This window comes from Odocoileus virginianus, chromosome 16, assembly GCF_023699985.2.
Source record: "Odocoileus virginianus isolate 20LAN1187 ecotype Illinois chromosome 16, Ovbor_1.2, whole genome shotgun sequence".
Lineage (NCBI taxonomy): Eukaryota > Metazoa > Chordata > Mammalia > Artiodactyla > Cervidae > Odocoileus > Odocoileus virginianus.
Window position 1 is genome coordinate 44571347 of NC_069689.1, and position 27862 is coordinate 44599208.

The 27862-nt window shown below is 39.4% G+C and overlaps 1 protein-coding gene across 5 annotated transcripts in view; it reads right to left on the reverse strand.

The window, feature by feature from the left end:
- LRRC28 (leucine rich repeat containing 28) overlaps positions 1-27862 on the reverse strand; it is a 245486-nt gene that overhangs the window by 47789 nt on the left and 169835 nt on the right. For all 5 annotated transcript variants that reach the window (XR_011491874.1, XR_011491875.1, XM_070478172.1 and 2 more), the window contains one exon: positions 20400-20502. Coding sequence is in view for 3 of the 5 variants with exons in the window: in XM_070478172.1 (XP_070334273.1) it covers positions 20400-20502 (103 nt within the window). In the remaining 2 variants the exon portion in view is untranslated. The remainder of the gene's footprint in view (positions 1-20399; positions 20503-27862) is intronic.

The window sequence follows — 27862 nt, forward strand, 5'->3', positions numbered from 1 at the left end:
AAACAGAATTTTAGCAAATTTAATTTAACAATGTATAAAGTCATTATGACCAAATGAAGTTTACTTAATCAAGATTGTATTAATCTTAAGGAAATAATGTAATTCACTATATTAAATCCTAAAAAAGAAAAACAATATAATCATTTCAAAAGATGTGGAAAAAGGGTCTAACAAAATTCAACATGCATCTGTAATTTAAAAACTCTCAGCAAACTAGGAATAGAAGGGAATTTACTAATCTGATAAACAACCATCAATATCTTACTTAATGTTGAAAACTGCTTTCCCCATAAAGTCAGCAAGACAAACATGTCTGCTCTCACTACTTCTATTTACCATTGTACTGGAGCTTCTAACCAGTACAATAAAGAAAAAAAAGAAATAAAAGGCAACCAGATTTGAAAGGAAGAAGTAAAACTGTCTTCTTTCTTCCCAGAAGACATGACTGTATGTAGAAAGTCCAATATAATCTTTAAAAAACCTACTGGAACTAATAAGTAGCTTGGCAAGTTTGGAGGATACAAGATCAGTTATAGGAAATTATCTATATTTCTATTGGTTACAATAATCAATTGGAAATTAAAAAAAATTGTGAACGCCATATATAATACTATTTGAAATATGAACTACTTGGGGGTAAATCTGACAAAAGGGGTCTGAGACATATACACAGAACCCTACAAAAAATGCAGAGTAATTAAGACATTTATTGTGATCATAGGCTAGGAGATGCAATATTGTTAAGACTTAATTCTGCTCAAATTGATCTATAGACACAATGCAATTAAAATTACAGGCCTTTAAAAATATATAAAAATTGAAACTTTGATTCTAAAATTTATATAGAAATGCACTAGTAAAAAATTTTTTTAATTTTAAGACTTAAAATTTCTTGGTAATCAAAGCAATGTATTATTGGTGCCAAAACAGGCAAACAGATCAACAGAGCAGACAGTGTATCCAGAGACAGACCCACACATACACGGACAACTAATTTACAACTAAGGTACAAAGGAAACACAGTGGAGAAAGGCCAGTATTTTACACAAATGGTATTTGAACAACTGTATATCCATATGTAAAAAATAGGAACTTCTACACTGAGATGAGTACACAAAAATTATCATGGAAATGTTTTACAAGAAGTTACATAAAAGTGCAGATTTGAGAGAATAAAAAAAAAATAGGACCTTCAACCATAACTTGTACCCTATACAAAAATTAATTCAAAATGAATTACAGATCCAAATGTAAATCTAATTCCTTAAAAATTCTAGAAGACAACATAGGAGAAAACTTTTGTGATTTGGATTATAATAAACTGTGGAAAATTCTGAAAGAGATGGGAATACCAGACCACCTGACCTGCCTCTTGAGAAACCTGTATGCAGGTCAGGAAGCAACAATTAGAACTGGACATGAAACAACAGACTGGTTCTAAATAGGAAAAGGAGTACATCAAGGCTGTATATTGTCACCCTGCTTATTTAACTTATATGCAGAGTACACCATGAGAAACGCTGGGCTGGAGGAAGCACAAGCTGGAATCAATATTGCTGGGAGAAATATCAATAAGCTCAGATATGCAGATGACACCACCCTTATGGCAGAAAGTGAAGAGGAACTAAAAAGCCTCTTGATGAAAGTGAAAGAGGAGAGTGAAAAAGTTGGCTTGAAGCTTAACATTCAGAAAACTAAGATCATGGCATCTGGTCCCATCACTTCATTGGCAAATAGATGGGGAAACAGTGGAAACAGTGGCTGACTTATTTTGGGGGGCTCCAAAATCACTGCAGATGGTGATTGCAGCCATGAAATTAAAAGATGCTTACTTCTTGGAAGGAAAGTTATGACCAACCTAGACAGCATATTAAAAAGCAAAGACATTACTTTGTCAACAAAGGTCTGTCTAGTCAAGGCTGTGGTTTTACCAGTGGTCATGGACGATGTGAGAGTTGGGACTATAAAGAAAGCTGAGTGCAGAATTGATGCTTTTGAACTGTGGTGTTGGAGAAGACTCTTGAGAGTCCCTTGGACTGCAAGGAGTTCCAACCAGTCCATCTTAAAGGAGATCAGACCTGGGTGTTCATTGGAAGGACTGATGCTGAAGCTGAAACTCCAGTACTTTGGCCACCTGATGTGAAGAGCTGACTAATTTGAAAAGCCCCTGATGCTGGGAAAGATTGAGGGCAGGAGGAGAAGGGGATGACACAGGATGAGATGGTTGGATGGCATCACTGACTCAGTGGACATGGGTTTGGGTGGACTCCAGGAGTTGGCGATAGACAGGGAGGCCTGGCGTGCTGCGGTTCATGGGGTTGCAAAGAGTCAGACATGAATGAGTGACTGAACTGAAAAGCAAGATCCATAAAGGAACAAATCGATAAGTTGGACTTTATCAAAATAAAAAGTGTATGCTCTCCAAAAGGCCTTGTGAAAAAAATGTAAAGGTCAGTTCTAGACTGGGAGAAGACACTTGTGAAGCAAATAAATATGATAAAGAACTTTTGTCCAGACTCTATAGAGAATTTTCAAAACTCAGTAATAACACAAACACCCAAAGAAAAAAATGGGAGAAAGACTTGGACACTATATCAAAGAAGACATCTGGATGGCAAATAAAACATAAAAAGATGCACACCTTTATTCACTAGGGAAATGAAATTTTAAAATATAACGGAAATATCATTACACACCTAGGATAAAACTTAAAAGACTTACTATTCCAAGTATTAGCAAAAATATGTAAGAACTGAAAATCTCCTTTATTATAGGTGGGAATGTTGAATGGTACAGTTATTTTTTAAGTTTGCCAGTTCTTTCAAAAATTAAACATATATGTACTATATGATCCAAATACTCCACTCCTAAGTATTTATCCAAGGAAATTTAAGTCCAGGACATTTAAAAGACATTCTACATATGTTTGTAACATTTTATTGGAATAAAACCAAAAACTAGAACCAACACAAATGTCCATGAACAACTGAATGGGAACAACCTGCGGTATATGCATACAATGGAATTCTACATAGCAACAAAAAAATGAACTGTTGATCCACACTATATCATGAATAAATCTCCAAATCATTCTGCTGAGTTAAAGAAGCCAGAGTTTCATGTAAAACTCAGGAAGATACAAATTAGTTGACAGTGACAGAACACAGATCAGTGGTTACCTGGAGACAGGCTGAAGAGAAGGAAGGAAAAATGATTACCCAGGGGCATGAGGAGACTTTGGGGGTGGTGGATATGTTTATTATCTTAATTGCAATGATAGCTTCAGAGGTATGTATGTGTGTTTATACATACATATGCAAAAACTTCAAATTTTATATATATATGAGAAAGTGAAAAGTGAAACTAAAGGCGCTCAATCGTGTCCAACTCTTTGCAACCCCATGAACTATACAGTTCATGGAATTCTCCAGGATAGAATACTGGAGTGGGTAGCCTTTCCCTTCTCCAGAGAATCTTTCAAACCCAGGGATTGAACCCCAGTCTCCCGCATTGCAGTGGATTCTTTACCAGCTGAGCCACAAGGGAAGACCAAGAATATTGGAGTGGGTAGCCTATCCCATCTCTAGTGGATCTTCCTGACTGAGGAATCAACCTGGAATCTCCTGCATTGCAGACAGACTCTTTACCAACTGAGCTACTAGGGAAAGTAGCTAGTGTATATATACTTTATTGTTGTTGTTTAGTCGCTAAGTCATGTGTGACTCCTTTGAGACCCCATGGCTTGCAGCTCGCCAGGTTCCTCTATCCATGGAATTTTCCAGGCAAGAACACTGGAGTGGGTTGCCATTTCCTTCTCTATATACATACTTTATATTTGTGCAATTTATCATATGTCAGTGTAGAAGTGGGAATAAAAGCCTAACTGGGCGTGGGCTGTGAGAAAATAGAAAGAAGTGGAGAAAGTGAATATAGACATCACTTTCAAAGAGTCTTTCTTTAAAAGGAAGTAGAAAAATAGTGAAGTCAGAGAATAAAAACAAAATGTTATATGGAAGAAGTATACCATGGAGGAATATATATATAGCATCATTCAGTTTACACAAAGTTAAAGACAAAACTTGAAAATACACTATATGGGGATGTATTTACATATATTAAAATCATAACTCAGTGAAAATGAATGATGAATACATAATTCAGAATAATGGCTAACCTTAGAGAAGCAGGAGGAGCATGCATGGGAGAGAACCTTATAAGGGCTTCAAAATTGTTAGTAATGTCATTTTTGTAAGCTAAATGATACTTATGCACACTTCCCAGGTAGCTCAGGGGTAAAGAATCACCTGCCAGGCAGAAGACATGGGCTCAGTCCCTTGGTTGGGAAGATCCACTGGAGAAGGAAATGGCAACCCACTCCCAATATTCTTGCCTGGGAAATCCCATGGACAGAGGAGCCTGGTGGGCTACAGTCCATGGGGTCCCAAAAGAGTCAAACACAACTTTGCAACTAAACAACAACAATAACAATGATATTCATACTGATGCGCAGGGTCAAAATATGGAAGCTTTCTAGTCAAAGTTTAAGAAATGACCCTCTTTAATTGATGCCAAAGAGAACGGACTTAAGCAGAAAGGTACCCATGGATGCTGGTGGCCTTATAAATTCAAAATCATACCCCTTACCTTAGGGAACACTGTATTCAATAAGCTATGGTTATTCTTGACAACAGGCCAAATTTGGCCTGGAGTTTTCCATATCCTGTCATTCCAGATACAAATGTTCAGTTCAGTTCAGTTCAGTCGCTCAGTTGTGTCCGGCTCTTTGTGATCCCATGAATTGCAGCACACCAGACCTCCCTGTCCATCACCAACTCCCAGAGTTTACTCAAACTCATGTCCATTGAGTCGGTGATGCCATCCAGCCATCTCATCATCTGTCGTCCTCTTCTCCTCCTGCCCTCAATCCCTCCCAGCATCAGGGGCTTTTCCAATGAGTCAACTCTTGGCATGAGGTGGCCAAAGTATTGGAGTTTCAGCTTCAGCATCAGTCCTTCCAATGAACACCCAAAACTGATCTCCTTTAGGATGGACTGGTTGGATCTCCTTGTAATCCAAGGGACTCTCCAGAGTCTTCTCCAACACCACAGTTCAAAAGCATCAAGTTTTCAGTGCTCAGCTTTCTTCACATCCAACTCTCACATCCACATATGACCACTGGAAAAACCATAGCCTTGACCAGATGGACCTTTGTTGGCAAAGTAATGTCTCTGCTTTTTAATATGCTATCTTGGTTGGTCATAACTTTCCTTCCAAGGAGTAAGCATCTTTTAATTTCATGGCTGCAGTCACCATCTGCAGTGATTTTGGAGTCCAAAAAAATAAAGTCTGACACTGCTTCCACTATTTCCCCATCTATTTCCCATAATACTCTTCCCCAAATCTAATTCCTAACGTCTTTTCTGACATTCTCTTTTACCAATGGTATATCACAATGTTTGCTGTTTCTAAATCACACCTTATATAATTGTATTATGAGAATTCTTTTGTTGTTAACTCATTGAATATGATTTTCTCTTCTACCTAGTAGAAGAGGATCATTTCCTCTTCTACCTAGTAGTTCTATATTGATACCTAAGCAGTTCCAAATACAAATTGGCTGTTTTGAGTCTTCAGACAGAAGGAAAGAAATTTGAAAGAGAAACAATAAAAAGCAAATGGCATCATCATCATAAGTCATCCACATGGTGCCAAAAAGGAAATAATTTCAGGGGAACTTGCGGGTCCAGTCTATCTCAGGAGATGTTCTAAAGATATGAGCATCACATATGTCTGTAATTGGTTACTCACCAGGATGGCCACATTTAAAGAAATGGTTATTTAGGAATATGATAGTAATCTGCCAAATGGGATTTTTTGGAAAATGTCTCATGTATGGATTAAATTAAATATATCTTGAGTTGTGTGTCTATCATGGTAAACTATGAAGAACCACAATATAGGCTAGTTAAATCTGTTAAGAGAATGACAGATGAGCCACAGACTGGGAGAAAATATTTGCAAATCACATATTTGAAAAGAAACATGTATTCAGAATGTATAAAGAACTCTCAAAACTCAATAATACAAGCCCAACCCATCCAATTTTTTTAAAACGGGGCAAAAGATTGGAACACATTTCACTAAAGGTAAGAGTTGACCCTTGAACGAGTTTGAATTGTGTGGGTCCACTTAAACGTGGATTTTTTTTCAATAATAAGTACTACGATACTACATGATCCAAGTTTGGTCCACAAATGTGGAATCACAGATAAAGAGGAACCCCGGATACAGAGCACTGACTATAAGCTATATGTGGACTCTGGGCTGTGCCGAGGATCCGCCCCAACCCCTGAATTATTCAAGGGTCCACTGTACATGACAGGGAACTAACACATGAAAAGGTGTTCACCATCAACAATGGTTAGAGAAACGCAAACTAAAACCATGAGACATTGCCCACTTATTAGAATGTCTGAAAGAAAAAAAAAACTGACAAGGATTCTCATGAAATACACAATAACACAGTCATGTTGGAAACCGTTCGGCAGTGTTTTGTAAAGTTAAACATACACTTACCACATAACCTGGCAAATGCATTCTTAGATATTATCCAAGTGGAATGAACTTACATTCACATAAAACCCCAGATATGAATGTTTGCAGCAGACCATTTCATTCCATTTGTATAACATTCTGGAAAAGGTAAAATATAGGGATAGAAAACACGCCCCTGTTTCCAGGGGCTGGTGTGTCTCCTTAAGAAGAGAAGTTAATTCTCCTTAAGAAGAGAAGTTAACGGACATGAGGGACATTCTTGGGTGAGTGAACTGTTCCAAACCTTGATTATAACAGTGACTTATACAATTGCATGCATTTATCAAAATTCGTGGCATTATACACTGAAAGGGTGAACTTTTCTGTTTGCAAATTATAGTTTAATAAAATGAACAAAAAGCAAACAAACAGTACCATTGTGCTAAAGCACAGTCCTAGAGCCCTCTGTTCTGTTAGCCATTAGTCTTTTAGTTACTGGATTATGGGGAAATCTTAGGGCAAGGGCAGACACAGCAGTGGGGGACCTCAAAGAGCTTTTAATTCAATGGCTATTCATTAACTTGTGCAGAGACACTTCAATATTGTCAATAAATTAACAGCCAGTATGGGTATACTAGGGCAAAGCAGTTGCACAATGGCCTATCAATGGTGTCAACATTTATACGAAATTTTCCTCAAATGTTTTTCTTTGGTTTGCTACTTTGCCTTTATCCCTCTTACTTTCAAAACCTCTGTTGACTCTATGTGATCATATAAGCATGAGGGTCTGTAGCAGCACAACTGTGATTTTGTATGAGTATTTCTGTGTCTTAAAAAGGCATTACTCTTATGAACTATTCTGTAAAGATGAGGAAACAAATTTAAATTTTACTTTATAATTACTGTCTGTTTCTTAATATGGAGAAAATTAAGATGAGAGGACCATATCCAAAATGCTATTATGCAGCATTGGCACTAAGTCTGGAAACACAGGCCAACACATAATAAATGACTCTTTTGATGACATACAACACATGGTATGATGATTAAATTTTTGTATCAATTTGGCTAGGCCAGGGCATCCAGATATTTGGTCAAACACCAGTTCAGATGTTCCTGTAAACATATTTTTAAGATGGGATTAACATTTAAATCAGCAGATTTTGAATAAAGCTGATTACCCTCTATAATGTTGAATGGGCCTTGTCAAATCAGTTGAAGATCTTTAAGAGGAAAAGACTGAGCCCTCAAGGAAAAATTCTGCTTCCAGACTGTCTTTAAACTCAAGCTGCCATGTCAGCTCTTCCCTGGGTCTCTAACAGGCTCTGCAAACTTCAGACTTGCCAGTGGCCACAGTCATACGAGCCGGTTCTGTAAAATAAATCGGTCTCCTTCTCCCTTCCCTCTCAGTGCCCATCACCCCACCTACACACACCCACACACACTCTCTCTTTCTATTGGTTCTGTTGCTATGGAGAAGCCTGATACTCATGGTAAAGCACATTGTTTTCAAACTTTATAGCCATACTTTAGTATGAGAATACTGAGCAAAACCATAGAATAAAAACAGGATAAAAAGCAAGCGATTCATGAATAATTACTTCATACTGTTATTGCCTTAGCAGCTGCTGCTCCTTAATCTTACAACTGTTGATTAACCTCTACAAGGACACTGTCCAAAGAATGTAACAATAACAAAGGTTTAGAAAAGTGAAAGCCATATTTTCCTAATGCTAGAAAGATAGGTTTCTGACAGAAACCGCTGAAAAGACTCACATGAACAAGTAAGTGGATCCTCATTTCACATACCATCTAATTTCCCTTTGATAATTCTTTTAGCAGAAGTTCCCATTCTTCACCACTGGCTATAAACAGTTAATTAAACTCATTTTATGAAACTTCTATTAAATGCCTTCTGTGGTTAACCCTGGAGAAGAGGAGCAACTCGGTAGAATGCAGGCTGTGAGGGAGTTCACACGAGTAGGCATCTTTCTGCTGGTCCTGGCCAATCAACGGTGACCTCATCAGAGACTGAATACCCACTCCACTATATGGAATGATGTAGGAAAAGGTATTTTCCACTCTTGCTTTCAAGAAGCTAGTAAAGAAGCTCAAACAGAGAGAGGTGATTTTAGACCAAGGAGAAGAGGGAGACAGTGTATACAGTGCAGTGGTTAAGTGTGGACAATAAAGCAGATGGTAACTCTACTGCCAACTAGCTTTGTGACCTGGGACACCTTACTCAATCTTTCTGAGCTCCAGTTTCTTTTTTTTTTTTTCCATTTATTTTTATTAGTTGGAGGCTAATTACTTTACATCATTACAGTAGTTTCTGTTATACATTGAAATGAATTAGCCATGGATTTACATGTATCCCCATCCCAGTCCCCCCTCCCACCTCCCTCTCCACCTGATCCCTCTGGGTCTTCCCAGTGCACCAGGCCCGAGCACTTGTCTCATGTACTCTTGTCATATCATCCCTGTCTTAGAAATTAAGAAACTGAGCTCCAGTTTCTTAATTTCTAAGACAGGGATGATATGACAAGAGTTGCTGGGAGGATTATGTGCAATAAATCTATGAGCACACTACCTGGTACACAGTAAGGTAGAAATACTCATAGCCGTGCTTTCTTATTATAATAAGTGATTTGGGGGGATAATATACATGCTGTGATGGTTTTCATATTAACATGGCTTGACCACGGTACTCAGACCTTTAGTCAAACACTAGCCTCGATGTTGCTATGAAGGAATCTCTATTGAAACCTAAGATTAACATGATGATATTCCAGGGAAAGGGAACAGGGATTTGGCTCCTTTGGCTCTGTGAATGCACAGGGCAGACAGGGCTACACAAACAGTTCCAGTGGCTAGAGAGTTATGTCTATGGAAGAGTATAGAAAATGGGAGAGGAGGCAGCAAAGGCACCTATCTTGAAAGTTAGTACTGCTCATCTCAGTAAGAAGTCATCGTGAAATAGTAGAGATGGAAGCTCCATGATGTGTTCAGTTCACAATAACATAAAATAACTATTAAGTGGCATTTATTAGGCTTTGGTAACTTTAATTTCTAACTCAATAGTTTTTTTTTAGAATGAACGCTGAGGCGGTTACAAAAAAGACTACATCCAAATCTTCAAGTGGGTTATTAAAATGAGTTGGTGCTCCAGTGGCTAAGATTCCACGTTTCAATGCAGGGGGCCCTGGGTTCGATCCGTGGTCAGGGAACTAGATCCCACATGCTACAACTAAGACCCAAGACAGTTAAATAAATAAATAAATGCTTAAAAACGGAATTGAAATCTGTTACAAATGTCAGGACCCTTGGCTTAGTTAAACAGACAATTTATAACAATGATCACAATTCCTTTTCAATTCAATGTTTTCAGAGATGCCATTCAGCATGTAAACCTAAACAAGATAAATGAATAGTAACATCACTTTCCCACTAAGATTATGCTCCAAAACATGTATGTGATTTAGCAAATTAATTCATATGCATTTTCAAACTTATCACTCCACCGACCAAAGTGTTGAGAGTAAAGAATTAGTTTAAATCCCCTTACCAAAAGAACCCAAACGACTAAATTATATACTTCAGAAAATATACTGTCATCCACATGCTCATTATTGAGGGAACTGCTACCAGATTAATCCTTTTTAGCAAAAAAAAAAAAAAAAAAGCTAAAAGGAAAGGGGAGAAGTGAATATAGGGAAGGAAAGAAGCTATGCCACCCTGATAGAATAAGCCTTGATTTGGATAAAGCATCTGTCCTCTTGGCAGAGTCTCTTCAAGGCTTAGTTTTGTTCCATCTGGGAACACATTTATTTTACTTTCATTTTTGAAGGATATTTTTGCTGGTTGCTAGGTTGACTGTTTTTTTCTTTGGCACTTTAAAAATATCATTCTACTGTTTCCTGGCCTTCAAAATTTCTGATGAGAAGGCAACAGTCTATCTTAAACTATTTCTTTGTATGTAGTTTGTCATTTTTCTCTGGTTGGTTTCAAGATTTTCTTTTTACGTTTGGTTGGTTTTCAGCAGCTTTGCCTGGGTATGGTTTTCTTTATAATCTATATTGCTTAGAGTTCACTTAGTTTCTTGAAAATGTAAATTTGTATGTTTCATCATATTTGGCAAGTTTTTGGACAATATTTGTTCAAACAACTTTGTTGCTATTTCTGCCCCATTTTCTCTCAGGTTTTTTTTATATTGTCTGGCAGGTTCCCGATGATGCTGATGTTCCTTCTTGTTTTCAGTCTTTTTTCGTGTTCTTCAGATTGAATCTTTTCTACTGATCTACCTTCCAAGTTCACTGACTTTTCCTCTTATGCCATTCTGTGTTAAGCTCATCAAGTAAAGTTTTTATTTTCCTTGACACTAGGTCATATTTTCTTTATTCTTCAAATGTTATGCAATTTTAGATTGTACCCTGGACATCCTGAAAGTTATATTATGGATACTCTGAATTCTGTTAAATTCTTCTAAATCTTAGAAGGGATGTTAACATTTTTTAAATAAGCAATTAATAACCGCATTGGAATCAAAGTACAAACTCTGTCTCTTGAGTGATAGCTCAAATCACACCTCAGTTTTGTTATTTTTTTTAATCTGTAGTTAGGCTGCTTTGTGCTTGTCCCATGGAGGTGTGATTCAAGTATCTCATATTGCTTGTTTTGGGTATGTAGGCAGCCCCTACACAAAAACGCACTGTAATCCAAAGGATATTTTCTAGCATGTTGATTTAACTCAGAATTCGGAATGCATTTCTCATATAGACAACTCTGTTATCTTCAGCAGTTATACTAACAAACCATTTAACCTAAGTATTTATCCAACTTGTACCTAAACTCAGCTATAATTGCTTATTTATATAAGAAAAAGCACAGCAGTGACTTGGTTTTCTTTGACTCATATAATCAGAAAACTGAGAAAATAAACCTGATACAGGGCCACTTTTGATATAGGTCTGGAATAGGTCTTCTGAGTAGGCAAATGTGCCAATTCCACTTTATAAAATTCTAACATGGGAGGGACTTCTCCTCTGAGGTAAAACAAAAAAGAAATAAAGACATTTATTTCTGTAGTAACAGTAAGACAAATCCAGACAAAATAAAAACCACATTTTTCTAAGAGACTAGCAAAGAGCAAGAGTGCAACCCAGGACAGCTTCCATTCTCCTCCCCTCCTGGAAGTCCCCTCCACAAGGAACAGGGTTAACCAGTGTAATCAATGGGATACAACAGAAAGGGCGGTGTGTGACTTCAAAACTAGGTCGTAAACAGGCACTATGCTATAAATTTTCACTATCCTACTTTTCTCTTAGGGTATTTATTTTTTGTATTAGTTATTTTTGTATATTAGGATAAATATCTAAATGATCTTTTCTACAATTATTAGAACAGTGCTGACTTGCTACTTAATGTTCAATAATTATTTGACAAATAAATGAACAAGAAATAAGGAGGAGCTACCTTTATTCACATTTCTGTGAATATAAAATATAATTTTATGAGACTTCTGAGAATTCTTGAAACCTGTGCAATATTTTTTAATTACTATTTTTATACCTTTTTCTATGTTTTATACTTGGTTCTCTATTTTCCCTCTGTGATATGAATTGTATACATCTATCTATATATATATCCAACTTTTTAATATCATGCCACAGATCCCTAGAGCAGCCCACCAGGCTCTTCTGTCCATGGGATTCTCTAGGCAAAAATACTGGAGTGGGTTGTCATTTCCTTCTCTAGGGGATCTTCCTGACTCAGGGATCGAACCCAGGTCTCCCGCATTATAGGCAGATGCTTTAACTTCTGAAACACCAGGGAAAGTAAGCTATCTATGTATATATCCGACTTTTTTATATCATGCCACAGATCCCTAGAGCTGTACTCATTTTGATCCAGTTTTCTGTGACTGTTATTCAGAAAAGGGCAATATGACTGTTTCAGAGAAAGCACAGTACAGCAGGAGCTGGTGTGTTCTTTATCCTAGACCTATCCCTGGGCTAGACAGAGCATCTGATGGTGGTGGAGAACAAACTGTGAGATTCTGCTGTTTTCAGCTTAAATATCATCTCCTTGGAAAGAATCAGCACCAGGTTTGTTTATTTACTGACTCTTCATTTGGATCCCTAGTTAGATTATGAGGTCCATGAAGGCAGGAGGAACTGAACTATTTGGCTCCTACACTGTATGGCCATTGTCTAGAGAATAACCAAACAGAGGAGTTGCTCAAAAATATGCACTGAATAAACAAAACTGAAACACAATCCTCGTTCAGAATCAGGAGGTACACTTTCTAGGCCTCCGACACCCTAATGTTCTTTACACAGATTTACCTTAGAATCTTTTTCTTCACCTTGCCCTCCTTTTCCCAAACCGCCATTCCTTTGACTTGGAATGGGAGACTACCTTTGTATATATAAAACAGACAAAAGAGATAAAAGAAGGGAGCCCCTTAATTCTATTGTTAAGATTTCAATAGTTACCATGTATTAGAATTTGATGGCTTCTGAACAACCGTCAACAGGAAAATGTTGGATCCCACCAAATAAAGATACCCTGCATCCAAGGTCAAAGGAGAAGCCCCAAGAAGATGGTAGGCGGGGTGCAACTGCATTTAAAATCAAATCTAAGACCCGCCAGAGATGCTTGGTGGGCACCAACAAAACCTCGTGCCCACCAGGACTCAAGGGTTAGAGCAGTGACCTCCACAAGAGACAGAGCCAGGCCTGCCTTTGAGTATTTCAGTGTCTCCTAAGGCAGCACGGGTCAACAGTGACCTGCCATGCGGACAGGGGCTCTGGCTGCAGCAGACCTGGGAGGTGCGGCATGTGCCATAAGTCCTCTTGGAGGTCACCAATAACTCCACTATCGAGCCACCAAGCAGGTGACTCACAAATTGGAGAACAATTATACCAAAGAAGTTCTTCTACTGTTGCAAAAGTTCTAGGGCCCATAACAGTTTGCCCAACCTGGGGATCCAGCAAAGCGACTGAGAACCCCTAAGAATTTGACTTTGAAGGCCAGTAGAATTTGATTACAGAACTTCCACAGGACTGGGGAAGCAGACTCTTGGAGGGCACAACAAAACTTTTTGTGCACCAGGACCCAGGAGAAAGGAGCAGTGACTCCACAAGAGACTGAGCCAGACTTGCCTGTGAGTGTCCAGGAGTCTCTGGCAGAGGCGTGAGATGACAGTGGCCTCTGGCGGGGTAAAGGGCACTGAACACAACAGTCCTGGGAGCTGCAGCATGCTGACCTACGTCCTTTTGAAGGAGGTCGCCATTACCACCATTACCCCTACCATAGTTTGGCCTCAGGCCAAACTACAGGGAGGGAACACAGCCCCACCCATCAGCAGAAAATTGGGTTAAGGATTTACTGAGCATGGCCCTGCCCACCAGAGCAAGACCCAGTTTTCCCCACAGCCAGTCCCTCCCATCAAGAAGTTTCTACAAGCCTCTTATCCTCATCCATCAGAGAGCAGACAGAATGAAAACCACAATCACAGAAAACTAACCAAACTGATCATATGGACTACAGCCTTGTCTAACTCAAAGAAACTGTGAGACATGTTGTGTAGGGCCACCCAAGATGGATGGATCATGGTGGAGAGTTCTGACAAAATGTGGTCCACTGGAGAGGGAATGGCAAATCACTTCAGCATTCTTGCCTTGAGAACTTCATGAATAGTACAAAAAGGCAAAAAGATATGACACTGAAAGATGAACTCACCAGGTTGATAGGTGCCCAATATGCTACTGGAGAAGAGTGGAGAAATAACTCCAGAAGGAATGAAGGGGCTGAGCCAAAGTGGAAACAACACCCCGCTGTGGATGTGTCTGGTGGTGAAAGTACAGTCTGATGCTGTAAAGAGCAATATTGCATAGGAACCTGGAAGGTTAGGTTCTATGAGTCAGGGCAAATTGGAAGTGGTCAAACAGGAGACAGAAAGAGTGAACATTGACATTTTAGTAATCAGTGAGCTAAAAAGGACCAGAATGTCTGAATTTAATTTAAATGACCATTATTACTACTACTGTGGGCGAGAATCTCTTAGAAGAAATGGAGTAGCCCTCACAGTCAGCAAAAGAGACTAAAATGCTTGGATGCACTTGGGTGCAATCTCAAAAATGACAGAATGATTTCTTTCCAAGGTAAACCATTCAATGTCACAGCAATCCAAGTCTATGCCCCAACCATGAATGCCAAAGCAGTTGAAATTGAACTGTTCTATGAAGACCTACAAGACCTTCTAGAACTAACACCCCAAAATGATGTCCTTTTCATCATAGGGAACAGGAATGCAAAAGTAGGAAGTCAAGAGATACCTGGAGCAACAGGCAAATTTGGCCTTGGAGTACAAAATGAAGCAGGGCAAAGGTTAATTGAGTTTTGCTGAGAGAATTCACTGGTCATAGCAAACACCCTCTTCCAACAACACAAGAGATTATTCTACACATGGACATCACCAGATACCGAAATACCAGTACTCGGTCAATACAGAAATCAGACTGATTTTATTCTTCGTAGCTGAAGATGGAGAAGCTCTATACAGTCAGCAAAAACAAGACCAGGAGCTGACTGTGGCTCATATCATGAACTCCTCATTGAAAAATTCAGACTTAAATTGAAGAAAATATGGAAAACTACTAGGCCATTCAGGTATGACCGAAATCAAATCACTTATGATTATACAGTGGAAGTGAGAAACGGGGATTAGATCTGATAGAGCACCTGAAGAACTATGGATGGAAGTTCATAATACTGTACAGGAGGCGGTGATCAAAACCATCCCCAAGAAAAAGAAATGCAAAATGGTTATCTGAGGAGGCCTTACAAATAGCTGAGAAAAGAAGAGAAGCAAAAGGGAAAGGAGAAAAGGAAGGATGTATCCATCTGAATGTAGAGATCCAAAGAAGAGCAAGGAGAGATAAGAAAGCCTTCCTCAGGAAATGATGCAAAGAAATAGAGAAAAACAACAGAATGGGAAAGACTAGAGACCTCTTTAAGAAATTTAGAGATACCAAGGGAACATTTCATGCAAAGATGGGCATAATAAAGGACAGAAATGGTATGGACCTAATAGAAGCAGAAGAGATTAAGAGGAGGTGGCAATAATACACAGAAAACCTATACAAAAATGATTTTAATGACCCAGATACCCACAATGGTGTGATCACTCACCTAGGGCCAGACATCTTGGAGTGCAAAGTCAAGTGGGCCTTAGGAAGCATCAGTATGAACAAAGCTAGTGGTGGTGATGAAATTACAGCTGAGCTATTACAAATCCTAAAATATGATGCAGTTAAAGAGCTGTATTCAATATGCCAACAAATTTGGAAAACTCAGCAGTGGCTATAGGACTGGAAAAGGTCAGTTTTCATTCCAATCCCAAAGAAGGGTAATGTCAAAGAATTTTCAAACTACTGCACAACTGCACTCATCTCACACGCTAGCAAAGTAATACTCAAAATTCTCCAAGCCAGGCTTTAACAGTACGTGAACTGAGAACTGCCAGATGATCAAGCTGGGTTTAGAAAAGGTAGAGGAACCAGACAGAGATCCAATTACCAACATGGGTTGGATCATAGAAAGAGCAAGAGAATTCCAGAAAAACATCTACTTTCGCTTCACTGACTATGGTAAAGCCTTTGACTGTGTGGAGCACAACAAACTGTGGAAAATTCTTCAAGTGATGGGAATACCAGACCATTTTACAAAGCTGCCTCTTGTGAAACCTGTATGCAGGTCAAGAAGCAACAGTTAGAACCGGACATGGAACAACAGACTGGTTTCAAATCGGGAAAGGAGGACATCAAGGCTGTATATTATCACCCTGCTTATTTAACTTTGCAGACTACACCATGAGAAATGCTGGGCTGGGTGATGCACAAGCTGGAATCAGTATTCCCAGGAGAAATATCAATAACTTCAGATATGCAGATAACACCATCCTTATGGCAGAAAGAGAAGAGGAACTAAAGAGCCTTTTGATGAAGGTGAAAGAGGAGAGTGAAAAAACTGGCTTAAAATTTAAAACTCAACATTCAAAAAACAAAGACCATGGCATCTGGTCCCATCACTTCATAGCAAATAGATGGGGATACAATGGCAACAGTGACAAACTATTTCTAGGGTTCCAAAATCACTGCCGATGGTGACTGCAGCCATGAAATTTTTTTTTTTTTCCATTTATTTTTATTAGTTGGAGGCTAATTACTTTACATCATTACAGTAGTTTTTGTCATACATTGAAATGAATTAGCCATGGATTTACATGTATTCCCCATCCCGGTCCCCCCTCCCACCTCCCTCTCCACCCGATCCCTCTGGGTCTTCCCCAGTGCACCAGGCCCGAGCACTTGTCTCATGCACCCAACATGGGCTGGTGATCTGTTTCATCCTAGATAATATACATGTTTCAATGCTGTTCTCTTGAAACATCCCACCCTCACCTTCTCCCAGAGTCCACAAGTCTGTTCTATACATCTGAGTCTCTTTTTCTGTTTTGCATATAGGGTTATCGTTACCATCTTTCTAAATTCCATATATATGTGTTAGTATACTGTAATGGTCTTTATCTTTCTGGCTTACTTCGCTCTGTATAATGGGCTCCAGTTTCATCCATCTCATTAGAACTGATTCAAATGAATTCTTTTTAATGTGCAGCCATGAAATTAAGATGCTTGTTCCTTGGAATAAAAGCTATGACAAACTCAGATAGCACATTAAAAAGCAGAGACATTACTTTGCCAACAAAGGTCCATCTAGCCAAAGCTTTGGTTTTTCCAGTAGTCATGTATGGATGTGAGAGTTGGACCATAAAGAAAGCTGAGCGCCGCAGAACTGATATTTTTGAACCGTGGTGTTGGAGAAGACTCTTGAGAGTCCCTTGAACTGCAAGGAGATCAAACCAGTCAGTTCTAAAGGAAATCAAACCTGATTATTCATTAGAAGAACTGATGCTGAAACTGAAGCTCCAATACTTTGGCACCTGATGCGAAGAGCTGACTCATTAGAAAAGACCTTGATGCTGGGAAAGATTGAAGGCAGGAGAAGGGGATGACAGAGGACAAGATGGTTGGATGCCCTCAATGACTCAATGCGCAGGAGTTTGAGCAAGCTCCAGAGATGGTGAAGGACAGGGAAGCCTGGTGTGGTGTAGTCCCCAGGGTCACAAAGAGTCAGACACAACTAATCGACTGAATATTATTAGAATTTTGAATACATTTTTGCACAGAAATATTTTATAAGTAAGTGTAACTTTTGGGGTGCAAAATGGATTAAATGACCATTTAATGAGCTGGTTAGGAGTATAACCACCAATTCTTCTTCTATACAAAATGAATTCTGAGTTAAACCGATAGATTAAAAATACCTTTTGGATTACATTTCATTGGTAGATGGGACTGCGAACCCTCCAAAAAACCAATGATATTAGAAAACTGATTGCTTGATAACTCTCCTTTTAATAATTTTATCTTATTATTACTACCAAAGGAATATGCTAATAATAATAAAAAGTGTAGACTATCTACGAATAATTGGCATATCTTGCCTTACTCTTTATTTTCTCAAAGATGTGAAGCTCTCATAAAACTCACTCACTGTGCTACCAGATGCTAAGTCAACAATGACAATATATTTTTAAAAGTGCAGGGGTTCATTGCAGCACTGTTTATAATAGCCAGGACATGGAAGCAACCTGGATGCCCACCAGCAGACGAATGGATAAGAAAGCTGTGGTACATATACACTATGTAATTTTACTCAGCCATTAAAAAGAATTCATTTGAATCAGTTCTAATGAGATGGATGAAACTGGAGCCCATTATACAGAGTGAAGTAAGCCAGAAAGACAAAGACCAATACAGTATACTAACGCATATATATGGAACTTAAAAATTTTAAAAGATGGTAACAATAACCCTATATGCAAAACAGAAAAAGAGACACAGATGTACAGAACAGACTTTTAGACTCTGTGGGAGAAGGCGAGGGTGGGATGTTCAGAGAGAACAGCATTGAAACGGGTATACTATCAAGGGTGAAAGAGATCACCAGCCCAGGTTGGATGCATGAGACGGGTGCTCAGGGCTGGTGCACTGGGAAGACCCAGAGGGATGGGGTGGGGAGGGAGGTGGGAGGGGGGATCAGGATGGGAAACAAATGTAAATCCATGGCTGACTCATGTCAATGTATGGCAAAAACCACTATAATATTGTAAAGTAATTAGCCTCCAATGAATAAAAATAAATGGAAAAAAAAAAAGAATAAATAATGAAAAAAAAAGTGCAGGGGTTGGGGGTGGAATTCCCTGGTGGTCCCGTGGTTAGGACTCAGTGCTCTCTCTGCCATGGGCCCAGGTCCAATCGCTGGTCAGAGAACTAGGATCCTGCAAGCCATATGGTGTGGCCAAAAATTAAAAATAAATAGAAGGAAATATGTATCTCTCAACTCGGCACAAACAGAACCTTGTGGCAGTCAGTAATAGCTATATCTAAACACCAAAGGAGCCTCTTTATCTCAAGTAAGAGCTATTCCTTAATTGTGGCAGAAATTTTAGATCATATTACAGTGCAGTCTCTGAAGGCTTTGGTGTAGAAAAAACTGCCTTCAGCCTTGGAGCCTGCTTGCATCATTACATGCATCTTGGTGACTGAGGGTATTTTACTCACCACTTGGAAAAATTAGGCTATATTATAGATATTTTAAGAACTTATTAGGATTAATGAGTGAGTAGTATCACAGCTGTCACATGATCAGCTGCAGAAAATCACTGAGCTAAAAACTCTTACCACATATTCTACTATCTGTTCTTCACAGAGAGTTCTGGAATATATCTCTGGGCTTATATTTCATCAGCCTACACAGGCACTGAATTGATCGAGGGCTCTTCCAAGATAACAAGTACATAATTTTTCCTAGGGGAAGGCCACTACTCCTAGGATTACCCTCTCTGGAACAATCACTGCTCCGGGCCCATCCCCTGGAGCCAGGCCAGCAGGGGAATGGCTGTCTCTATGTACAGGCTTATTGTCATCCCTTTTTTTGCCAGAACTACATAGAGTATGAGTCAGGTTATTCAGGATGTTTGAAATTATAAGGAGAGAGTCAACATGTTGGCTAAGTAGCCTCAGAGGTGTTCCAAGTATCCTGTGGCTGCTTAAGTGAGGAAAGCGAGGCCAGTCAAAAGCTGGTCCTGGCAGCTGAGCTGTCTTGTATTAAGCCCATGCCACTCTGGGAACCACTTCAGGGTGGTTCTGTCTCACTGTTCTAGAAGGAAAAGCTGACATTATCTTTCTAAAAGCCTAACTGAGAAGGAAAGATTAATGCTGTCCTGAAAATAAAAGTTCTTCATTTCCTATTAACTTAAACATCTGCTTTGGTTGCTGGAATCATGATTTGTATTAAGGGACTATTTCAAATATCAAGCTGTAAATATTTTCAATTGGTAAAATCCCAGATACTAGGGTTGAGAGCGTAGTAAAATTGTCACTGCAATGGAAAGAAAAGAAAAACTTTTACATTAATGCTAATTCCTCCAGTATTTGTGACTGATACTACTGAGTTTATAATGATATGCATGGATTAATTTTTCTTTTACCTGGAAAACAACAAATAAGTGACCAAATTTATAACTTACTAACTAAACTCAAAATAAAATACCCTAATTGCTTGTTCAATATTTTTGGTTTCTAAGGATATTTGGTTTAGCATGTTAAGTGTCAAAACAAAACTGACTATCAAAAGTCATACAACTCTTTTGGAGTTTTATCAGGGCTAAGTACTGAAGTAGAAATAAAGCTAGCAAAAGAGCTGAGCATTAGTATAAAATGTGAAATCAGCCTTACCCACTGCACCCGATGACTTTGTTGTACAGAAAGGATGGCAAGCCTTTCAGATGAATGTTGTTATCCACGTACACGTACTGAAGTTCTCGAGATCGACCTAAATCTGGGTTAGAAAGAAAAGTGTTGTAATTCTTGTAAATATATACCAATATAAGTGAAACATGAAATTTAATAAATAATGTTAGAATAATTCAAAATTTCTACTCTGGAAGAAAAAATGTTGCAGATTTACCTAGGTGTGAAATTAAGTCAGCTGCAATATGAAATTCTACATCAGAAAACATGACTGTTAAAAAAATTATTCAACCCACCTGAACTTTGAGTATTTAAAGTGTAAAATGAGTACTGGTAATGGAGTATTATCAGATTCCTTCCCATATGAAAATTCTATGACTTTTAATAAACAACTTCTATTTATTAAGCTTGTTATGAAAGTGTTAGTCCCTCAGTCATGTCTGACTCTTCGCAACCCCAGTGAACTATAGGCCGCCAGGCTCCTCTGTCTGCAGGATTTCCCAGGCAAGAATACGGAAGTCAGTTGCCATTTCCTTCTCCAAGGGATCTTCTTGACCCAGGGATAATAAACAATTTATATTTATTTATGAAGTTTTTATAGGTCATTTATTTAGTTTCATTTTTCCCCACAGGAAAAAGTGTCATACGAACTAAGATAGCAGGTCAGCCCAAACGACATCTAGTTCTGCCCCAATATCAAGATTTACTGTGTCTCACCTCCCTTTGGCAGAAAGATGATAGAAGGGATGACAGAGAGCTAGGGACCAATCAGGCCCTGGCTGGGCTGGGCCTCAGGAGCCAGCTGATGTAGGAATGGGTGGAATTGCCCATGGTTGCAGGGGGAGGAAGCAGCAGAGGGAATCCCAAATCCCAGTTCTCAGTGAGGTGTGAGGTGCAGCTGGATGGACAAGACCTGCAGGCCAGGGAGCCAGGGGGGCAATGGGTTTATACCAGGAATAGGGAGAGATGAGAAAGGGAGTCCAAAGAGAAGAATCTGCAGTAGGAACAAGAAAGAAGGCGACTCCAGAAGTCTCCCACAGGTAGCTGAGCATCACTGACTCAAGGGACATGAGTTTGAGAAAACTCCGGGAGATAGTGAAGGACAGGGAAGCCTGGCATGTTGCAGTCCACAGGGTCACAAAGAATCAGACACAACTTAGGGACTGAACAATGAATAAAGCTGGGCAAAGGGGTAGCAAAACCTAGAGTATTTGCTTGTGAAAAGAGGAAATAGGCTGAAAGGAGCTCTCTCTTCCCCTGCCCTTCCAAAGTTAGGATAGACAAAGGCCCAGATAGCTAAATTAGCATCTTTAATTTAAGGTTCTTAAGCATATTTACATTTCAAAAGAAAACCCATTTGCCCATTAAGGATCTTTTAGGCATTATGGTAGGCCCTGGATATTCAGATATGAACATGATATTGAGAACAGACATGAAAAATGGTTAACATGATCATTAACATACAACATGATCATTGCTATTAAAGAGGCTTGTCTAAGTCTTATGGATTCACAGGTGGGTTCTGGACAATTTATTACATTAAGTGGGAGGTGGATAATATAAGACTGAGGTAAGGAAGGGTTTGTCATGGATAAAAGTAGGAAATGGTGAACACTAACAGGGAGGCCTGGCGTGCTACGATTCATGGGGTCGCAAAGAGTTGGACACGACTGAGCGACTGAACTGAACTGATTGGACTGACCTTCTCTTTTCCACTACAAATCTTATCACAGTAATCTTGCCCAGGATTAGCCCTGAGGCAAGTCACAAAAAGAGGAATCAAAATTGGAAGCATTGGAAACAGGCAACAACAGGGGAAGTGGGAACTCTTAGCGAGAAAAAAAGAATTACTAGGCTAGAGATGCCCTTTCCCAGTGGTGGTTTTAAGATAGCTAACAAACAATACTGGAATGCAAAAATAGGAAGTCAAGAAATACCTGGAGTAACAGGCAAATTACGCACTGGAGTACTGAATGAAGCAGGGCAAAGGCTATCAGACTACTGCCAAGAGAACACACTGGTTATAGCAAACAGCCCCTTCCAACAACTTAAGAGAAGCCTCTACACATGGACATCACCAGATAGTCAATACCGAAATCAGATTGATTATATTCTTTGTAGTCAAAGATGGAGAAGCTCAATATAGTCAGCAAAAACAAGACCAGGAGCTGACTGTGGCTCATATCATGAAGTCCTTATTGCCAAATTCAAATTTAAATGGAAGAAAGTAGGGAAAAAACTAGATTTAGGTCAGGTATAGTCATACCTGACCTAAATTAAATCCCTTATGATTATACAGTAGAAGTGAGAAATAGATTCAAGGGATTAGATTTGACAGAGAGAGTGCCTGAAGAACTATGGGTAGAGGTTCATGACATTGTACAGGAGGCAGGGATCAAGACCACCCTTAGGAAAAAGAAGTGCAAAAGGCAAAATTGTTGTCTGAGGAGGCCTTACAAATTGCTGTGAAAAGAACAGAAGCGAAAAGCAAAGGAGAAAAGGAAAGATATACCCATTTGAATGCAGAGTTCCAAAGAATAGCAAGGAGAGATAAGAAAGCCTTCCTCAGTGATTAATGCAAAGAAATAGAGGAAAACAATAGAATGGGAAAGACTAGAGATCTCTTCAAGAAAATTAGAGATACCAAGGGAACATTTCTTGCAAAGATGAGCACAATAAAGGACAGAAATGGCATGGACCTAACAGAAGCAGAAGGTGTGAAGAGGTGGCAAGAAGACACAGAAGAACTATATAAAAAAGACCTTCACGACCCAGATAATCACAATGGTGTGATCACTCACCTAGAGCCAGACATCCTGGAGTGTGATCAAGTGGGCCTTAGGAAGCATCACTATGAACAAAGATAGTGGAGGTGATGGAATTCCAGTTGAGCTATTTTGAATCCTAAAAGATGCTGCTGTGAAAGTGCTATACTCAATATGCCAGCAAATTTGGAAAACTCAGCAGTGGGCAAAGGACTGGAAAAGGTCAGTTTTCATTCCAATCCCAAAGAAAGGCAATGCTAAAGAATGTTCAAACTACTGCTGCACAATTGCACTCATCTCACACTCAAGGAAAGTAATGTTCAAAATTCTCCAAGCCAGGCTTCAATAGTATGTGAACTGAGAACTGCCAGATGATCAAGTTGGGTTTAGAAAAGGCAGAAGAACTGCAGATCAAATTGGCAACATCCACTGGATCATCGAAGAAGCAAGAGAGTTCTGGAAAAGCATCTACTTCTGCTTTATTCACTATGACAAAGCCTTTGACTGTGTGGATCACAAGAAACTGTGGAAAACTCTTAAAGAGATGGGAATACCAGACCACCTGACCTGCCTCCTGAGAAATCTGTATGCAGGTCAACAAGCAACAGTAAGAACTGGACATGAAACAACAGACTGGTTCCAAATTGTGAAAGTAGTATGTCAAGGCTGTATATTGACACCCTGCTTATTTAACTTCTATGCAGAGTACATCATGCGAGGAGAAGGAAATGGCAACCCACTCCAGTACTCTTGCCTGGAAAATCCCATGGACAGAGAAGCCAGCAGGCCATGGTCCATGGGGTCACAGAGAGTTGGACATGACTGAAGTGACTGAGTACGCACATCATGCAAAATGCCAGGCTGGATGAAGCACACGCTGGAATCAAGATTGCCGGGAGAAATATCAATAACCTCTGATATGCAGATGACACCACCCTTATGGAAGAAAGTGAAGAACTAAAAAGCCTTTTGATGAAAATGAAAGAGGAGAATGAAAAAGTTGGCTTAAAGCTCAACATTCAGAAAATTAAGATCATGGTATCTGGTCCCATCACTTCAAGATAAATAGATGGGGAAACAATACAAACAGTGGCAGACTTTACTTTTTGGGGGCTCCAAAATCACTGCAGATGGGGACTGCAGCCATGAAATTAAAAGGTGCTTACTCCTTGGATGAAAAGTTATGACTAACCCACACAGCATGTTAAAAAGCAGAGACAAAAAAAAAAAAAAAAAAGCAGAGACACTGCTTTGCCAACAAAGGTCTGTCCAGTCAAAGCTATGGTTTTCCCAGGAGTAACATATGGATGTGAGAGTTGGACTATAAAGAAAGCTGAGCAACGAAGAATTGATGCTTTTGAACTGTGGGGCTGGAGGAGACTCGAGAGTCCCTTGGACTGCAAGGAGATCCAACCTGTCCATCTTAAAAGAAATCAGTCATGAATATTCTTTGGAAAGTCTGATGCTGAAGCTGAAATTCCAATACTATGGCCACCTGATACAAAGAACTGACTCATTTGAAAAGACCCTGAAGCTGAGAAAGACTGAAGGCAGGAGGAGAAAGGGATGACAGAGGATGAGAGGTTGGATGGCATCACTGACTCAATGGACTTGAGTTTGAGTAAACTCCAGTGATGGACCCGGAGGCCTCAAGTGCTGCAGTCCATGAGGTTGCAAAGAGTCGGACACAACTGAGTGACTGAACTGAACTGAACTGAACTGAACAAACAGAATAGATTTCTGCTGTGTGATTTTGTGATTTCAGAGTGAGTCACAAAAGGCATTGTGTCTTTCTCTTTGCTGTTTCTCTTGGATCACTTCTTCAGGAAGACAACTCCTTTGTCACAAAAGCCCTAAAGCAGCTTTATTGGAGAGGAAATGAGACCTCCATCCAATATCCATGTGAGTAAACAGTCTTGGAAGCAGCTCCACAAACTCCAGGTCAAGTCTTCAGCTTACTACAACTCTAAACTAAATATCCTGTTCCTTCTCAAAATTTTGCCCATTAATTTTACCATTCATCAATGGATCTTGTTTGTAACAATTATCACGTAGTATTAAAGTGCAATATTGCATAGGAACCTGGAATGTTAGGTCCATGAATCAAGGTAAATTGGAAGTGGTCAAACAGGAGATGGCAAGAGTGAATGTCGACATTCTAGGAATTAGCGAACTAAAATGGATTGGAATGGGTGAATTTAAACCAGATGACCATTATGTCTACTACTGTGGGCAGGAATCCCTTAGAAGAAATGGAGTAACCATCATGGTCAACAAAAGAGTCTCAAAAGCAGTACTTGGATGCAATCTCAAAAACAACAGAATGATCTTTGATCATTTCCAAGGCAAACCATTCAATATCACAGTAATCCAAGCCTATGTCCCAACCAGTAACGCTGAAGAAGCTGAAGTTGAACTGTTCTATGAAGACCTACAAGACCTTTTAGAACTAACAAGAACTTTTAGAACTAACACCCAAAAAAGATGTCCTTCTCATTCTCAGGGGACTGGAATGCAAAAGTAGGAAGTCAAGAAAACACCTGGAGTAACAGGCAAATTTGGCCTTGGAGTACAGAATGAAGCAGGGCAAAGGCTAATAGAGTCTTGCCAAGAGAATGCACTGGTCATAGCAAACATCCTCTTCCAACAACACAAGAGAAGACTCTATGCATGGACATCACCAGATGGTCAACACCGAAATCAGATTGATTATATTCTTTGCAGTCAAAGATGGAGAAGCTCTATAGTTAGCAAAAACAAGACCGGGAATTGACTGTGGCTCGGATCATGAACTCCTTATTGCCAAATTCAGACTTAAACTGAAGAAAGTAGGGAAAACCACTAGACCATTCAGGTATGACCTAAATAAAATCCCTTATGACTATACAGTAGAAGTGAGAAATAGATTTAAGGGACTAGATCTGACAGACAAGAGAGCCTGATGAACTATGGACGGAGGTTCGTGACATTGTACAGGAGACAGGGATCAAGACCATCCCCATGGAAAAGAAATGCAAAAAGACAAAATGGCTGTCTGAGAAGGCCTTACAAATAGCTGTGAAAAGAAGAGAAGTGAAAAGCAAAGGAGAAAAGGAAAGATATTCCCATTTGAATGCAGAGTTCCAAAGAATAGCAAGGAGAGATAAGAAAGCCTTCCTCAGCAATTAATGTAAAGAAATAGAGGAAAACAACAGAATGGGAAAGACTAGAGATCTCTTCAAGAAAATTAGAGATACCAAGGGAACATTTCACACAAAGATGGGTTTGATAAAGGACAGAAATGGTATGGATCTAACAGAAGCAGAAGATATTAAGAAGAGGTGGCAAGAATACACAGAAGAACTGTACAAAAAAGATCTTCACGACCCAGATAATCATATGGTGTGATCACTCACCTAGAGCCAGACATCCGGGAATGTGAAGTCAGGTGGGCCCTGGAAAGCATCACCACGAACAAAGCTAGTGGAGGTGATGGAATTCCAGTTGAGCTATTTCAAATTTTAAAACATGATGCTGTGAAAGTGCTGCACTCAATATGCCAGCAAATTTGGAAAACTCAGCAGTGGCCACAGGACTGGAAAAGGTCAGTTTTCATTCCAATCCCAAGGAAAGGCAATCCCAAAGAATGCTCAAACTACCACACAATTGCACTCATCTCACACACTAGTAAAGTAATGCTCAAAATTCTCCAAGCCAGGCTTTAGCAATACATGAACCGTGAACTTCCAGATGTTCAAGCTGGTTTTAGAAAAGGCACAGGAACCAGAGATCAAATTGCCAACATCCACTGGATCATCAAAAAGGCAAGAGAGTTCCTTTAAAAAATCTATTTCTGCTTTATTCACTACGCCAAAGCCTTAGACTGTGTGGATCACAATAAACTGTGGAAAACTCTGAAAGAGATGGGAATACCAGACCATCTGACCTGCCTCTTGAGAAACCTATATGCAGGTCAGGAAGCAACAGTTAGAACTGGACATGGAACAACAGACTGATTCCAAACAGGAAAAGGAGTACGTCAAGGCTGTATATTGTCACCCTGCTTATTTAACTTATATGTAGAGTACATCATGAGAAATGCCGGGCTAGATGAAACACAAGCTGGAATCAAGATTGCTGGGAGAAATATCAATAACCTCAGATATGCAGATGACACCACCCTTATGGCAGAAAGTGACGAGGAACTAAAAAGCCTCTTGATGAAAGTGAAAGAGGAGAGTGAAAAAGTTGGCTTAAAGCTCAACATTCAGAAAATTAAGATCATGGCATCTGGTCCCATCACTCCATGGCAAATAGATGCGGAGACAGTAGAAACAGTGTCAGACTTTATTTTGGGGGGCTCCAAAATCACTGCAGATGGTGATTGCAGCCATGAAATTAAAAGATGCTTACTCCTTGGAAGGAAAGTTATGACCAACCTAGACAGCATATTAAAAAGCAACAAAGGTCCGTCTAGTCAAGGCTATGGTTTTTCCAGTTATCAGGTATGGATGTGAGAGTTGGACTATAAAGAAAGCTGAGCACCAAAGAATTGATGCTTTTGAACTGTGGTGTTGGAGAAGACTCTTGAGAGTCCCTTGGACTGCAAGGAGATCCAATCAGTCCATCCTAAAGGAAATCAGTCCTGAATATTCATTGGAAGGACTGATGTTGAAGCTGAAACTCCAATACTTTGGCCACCTG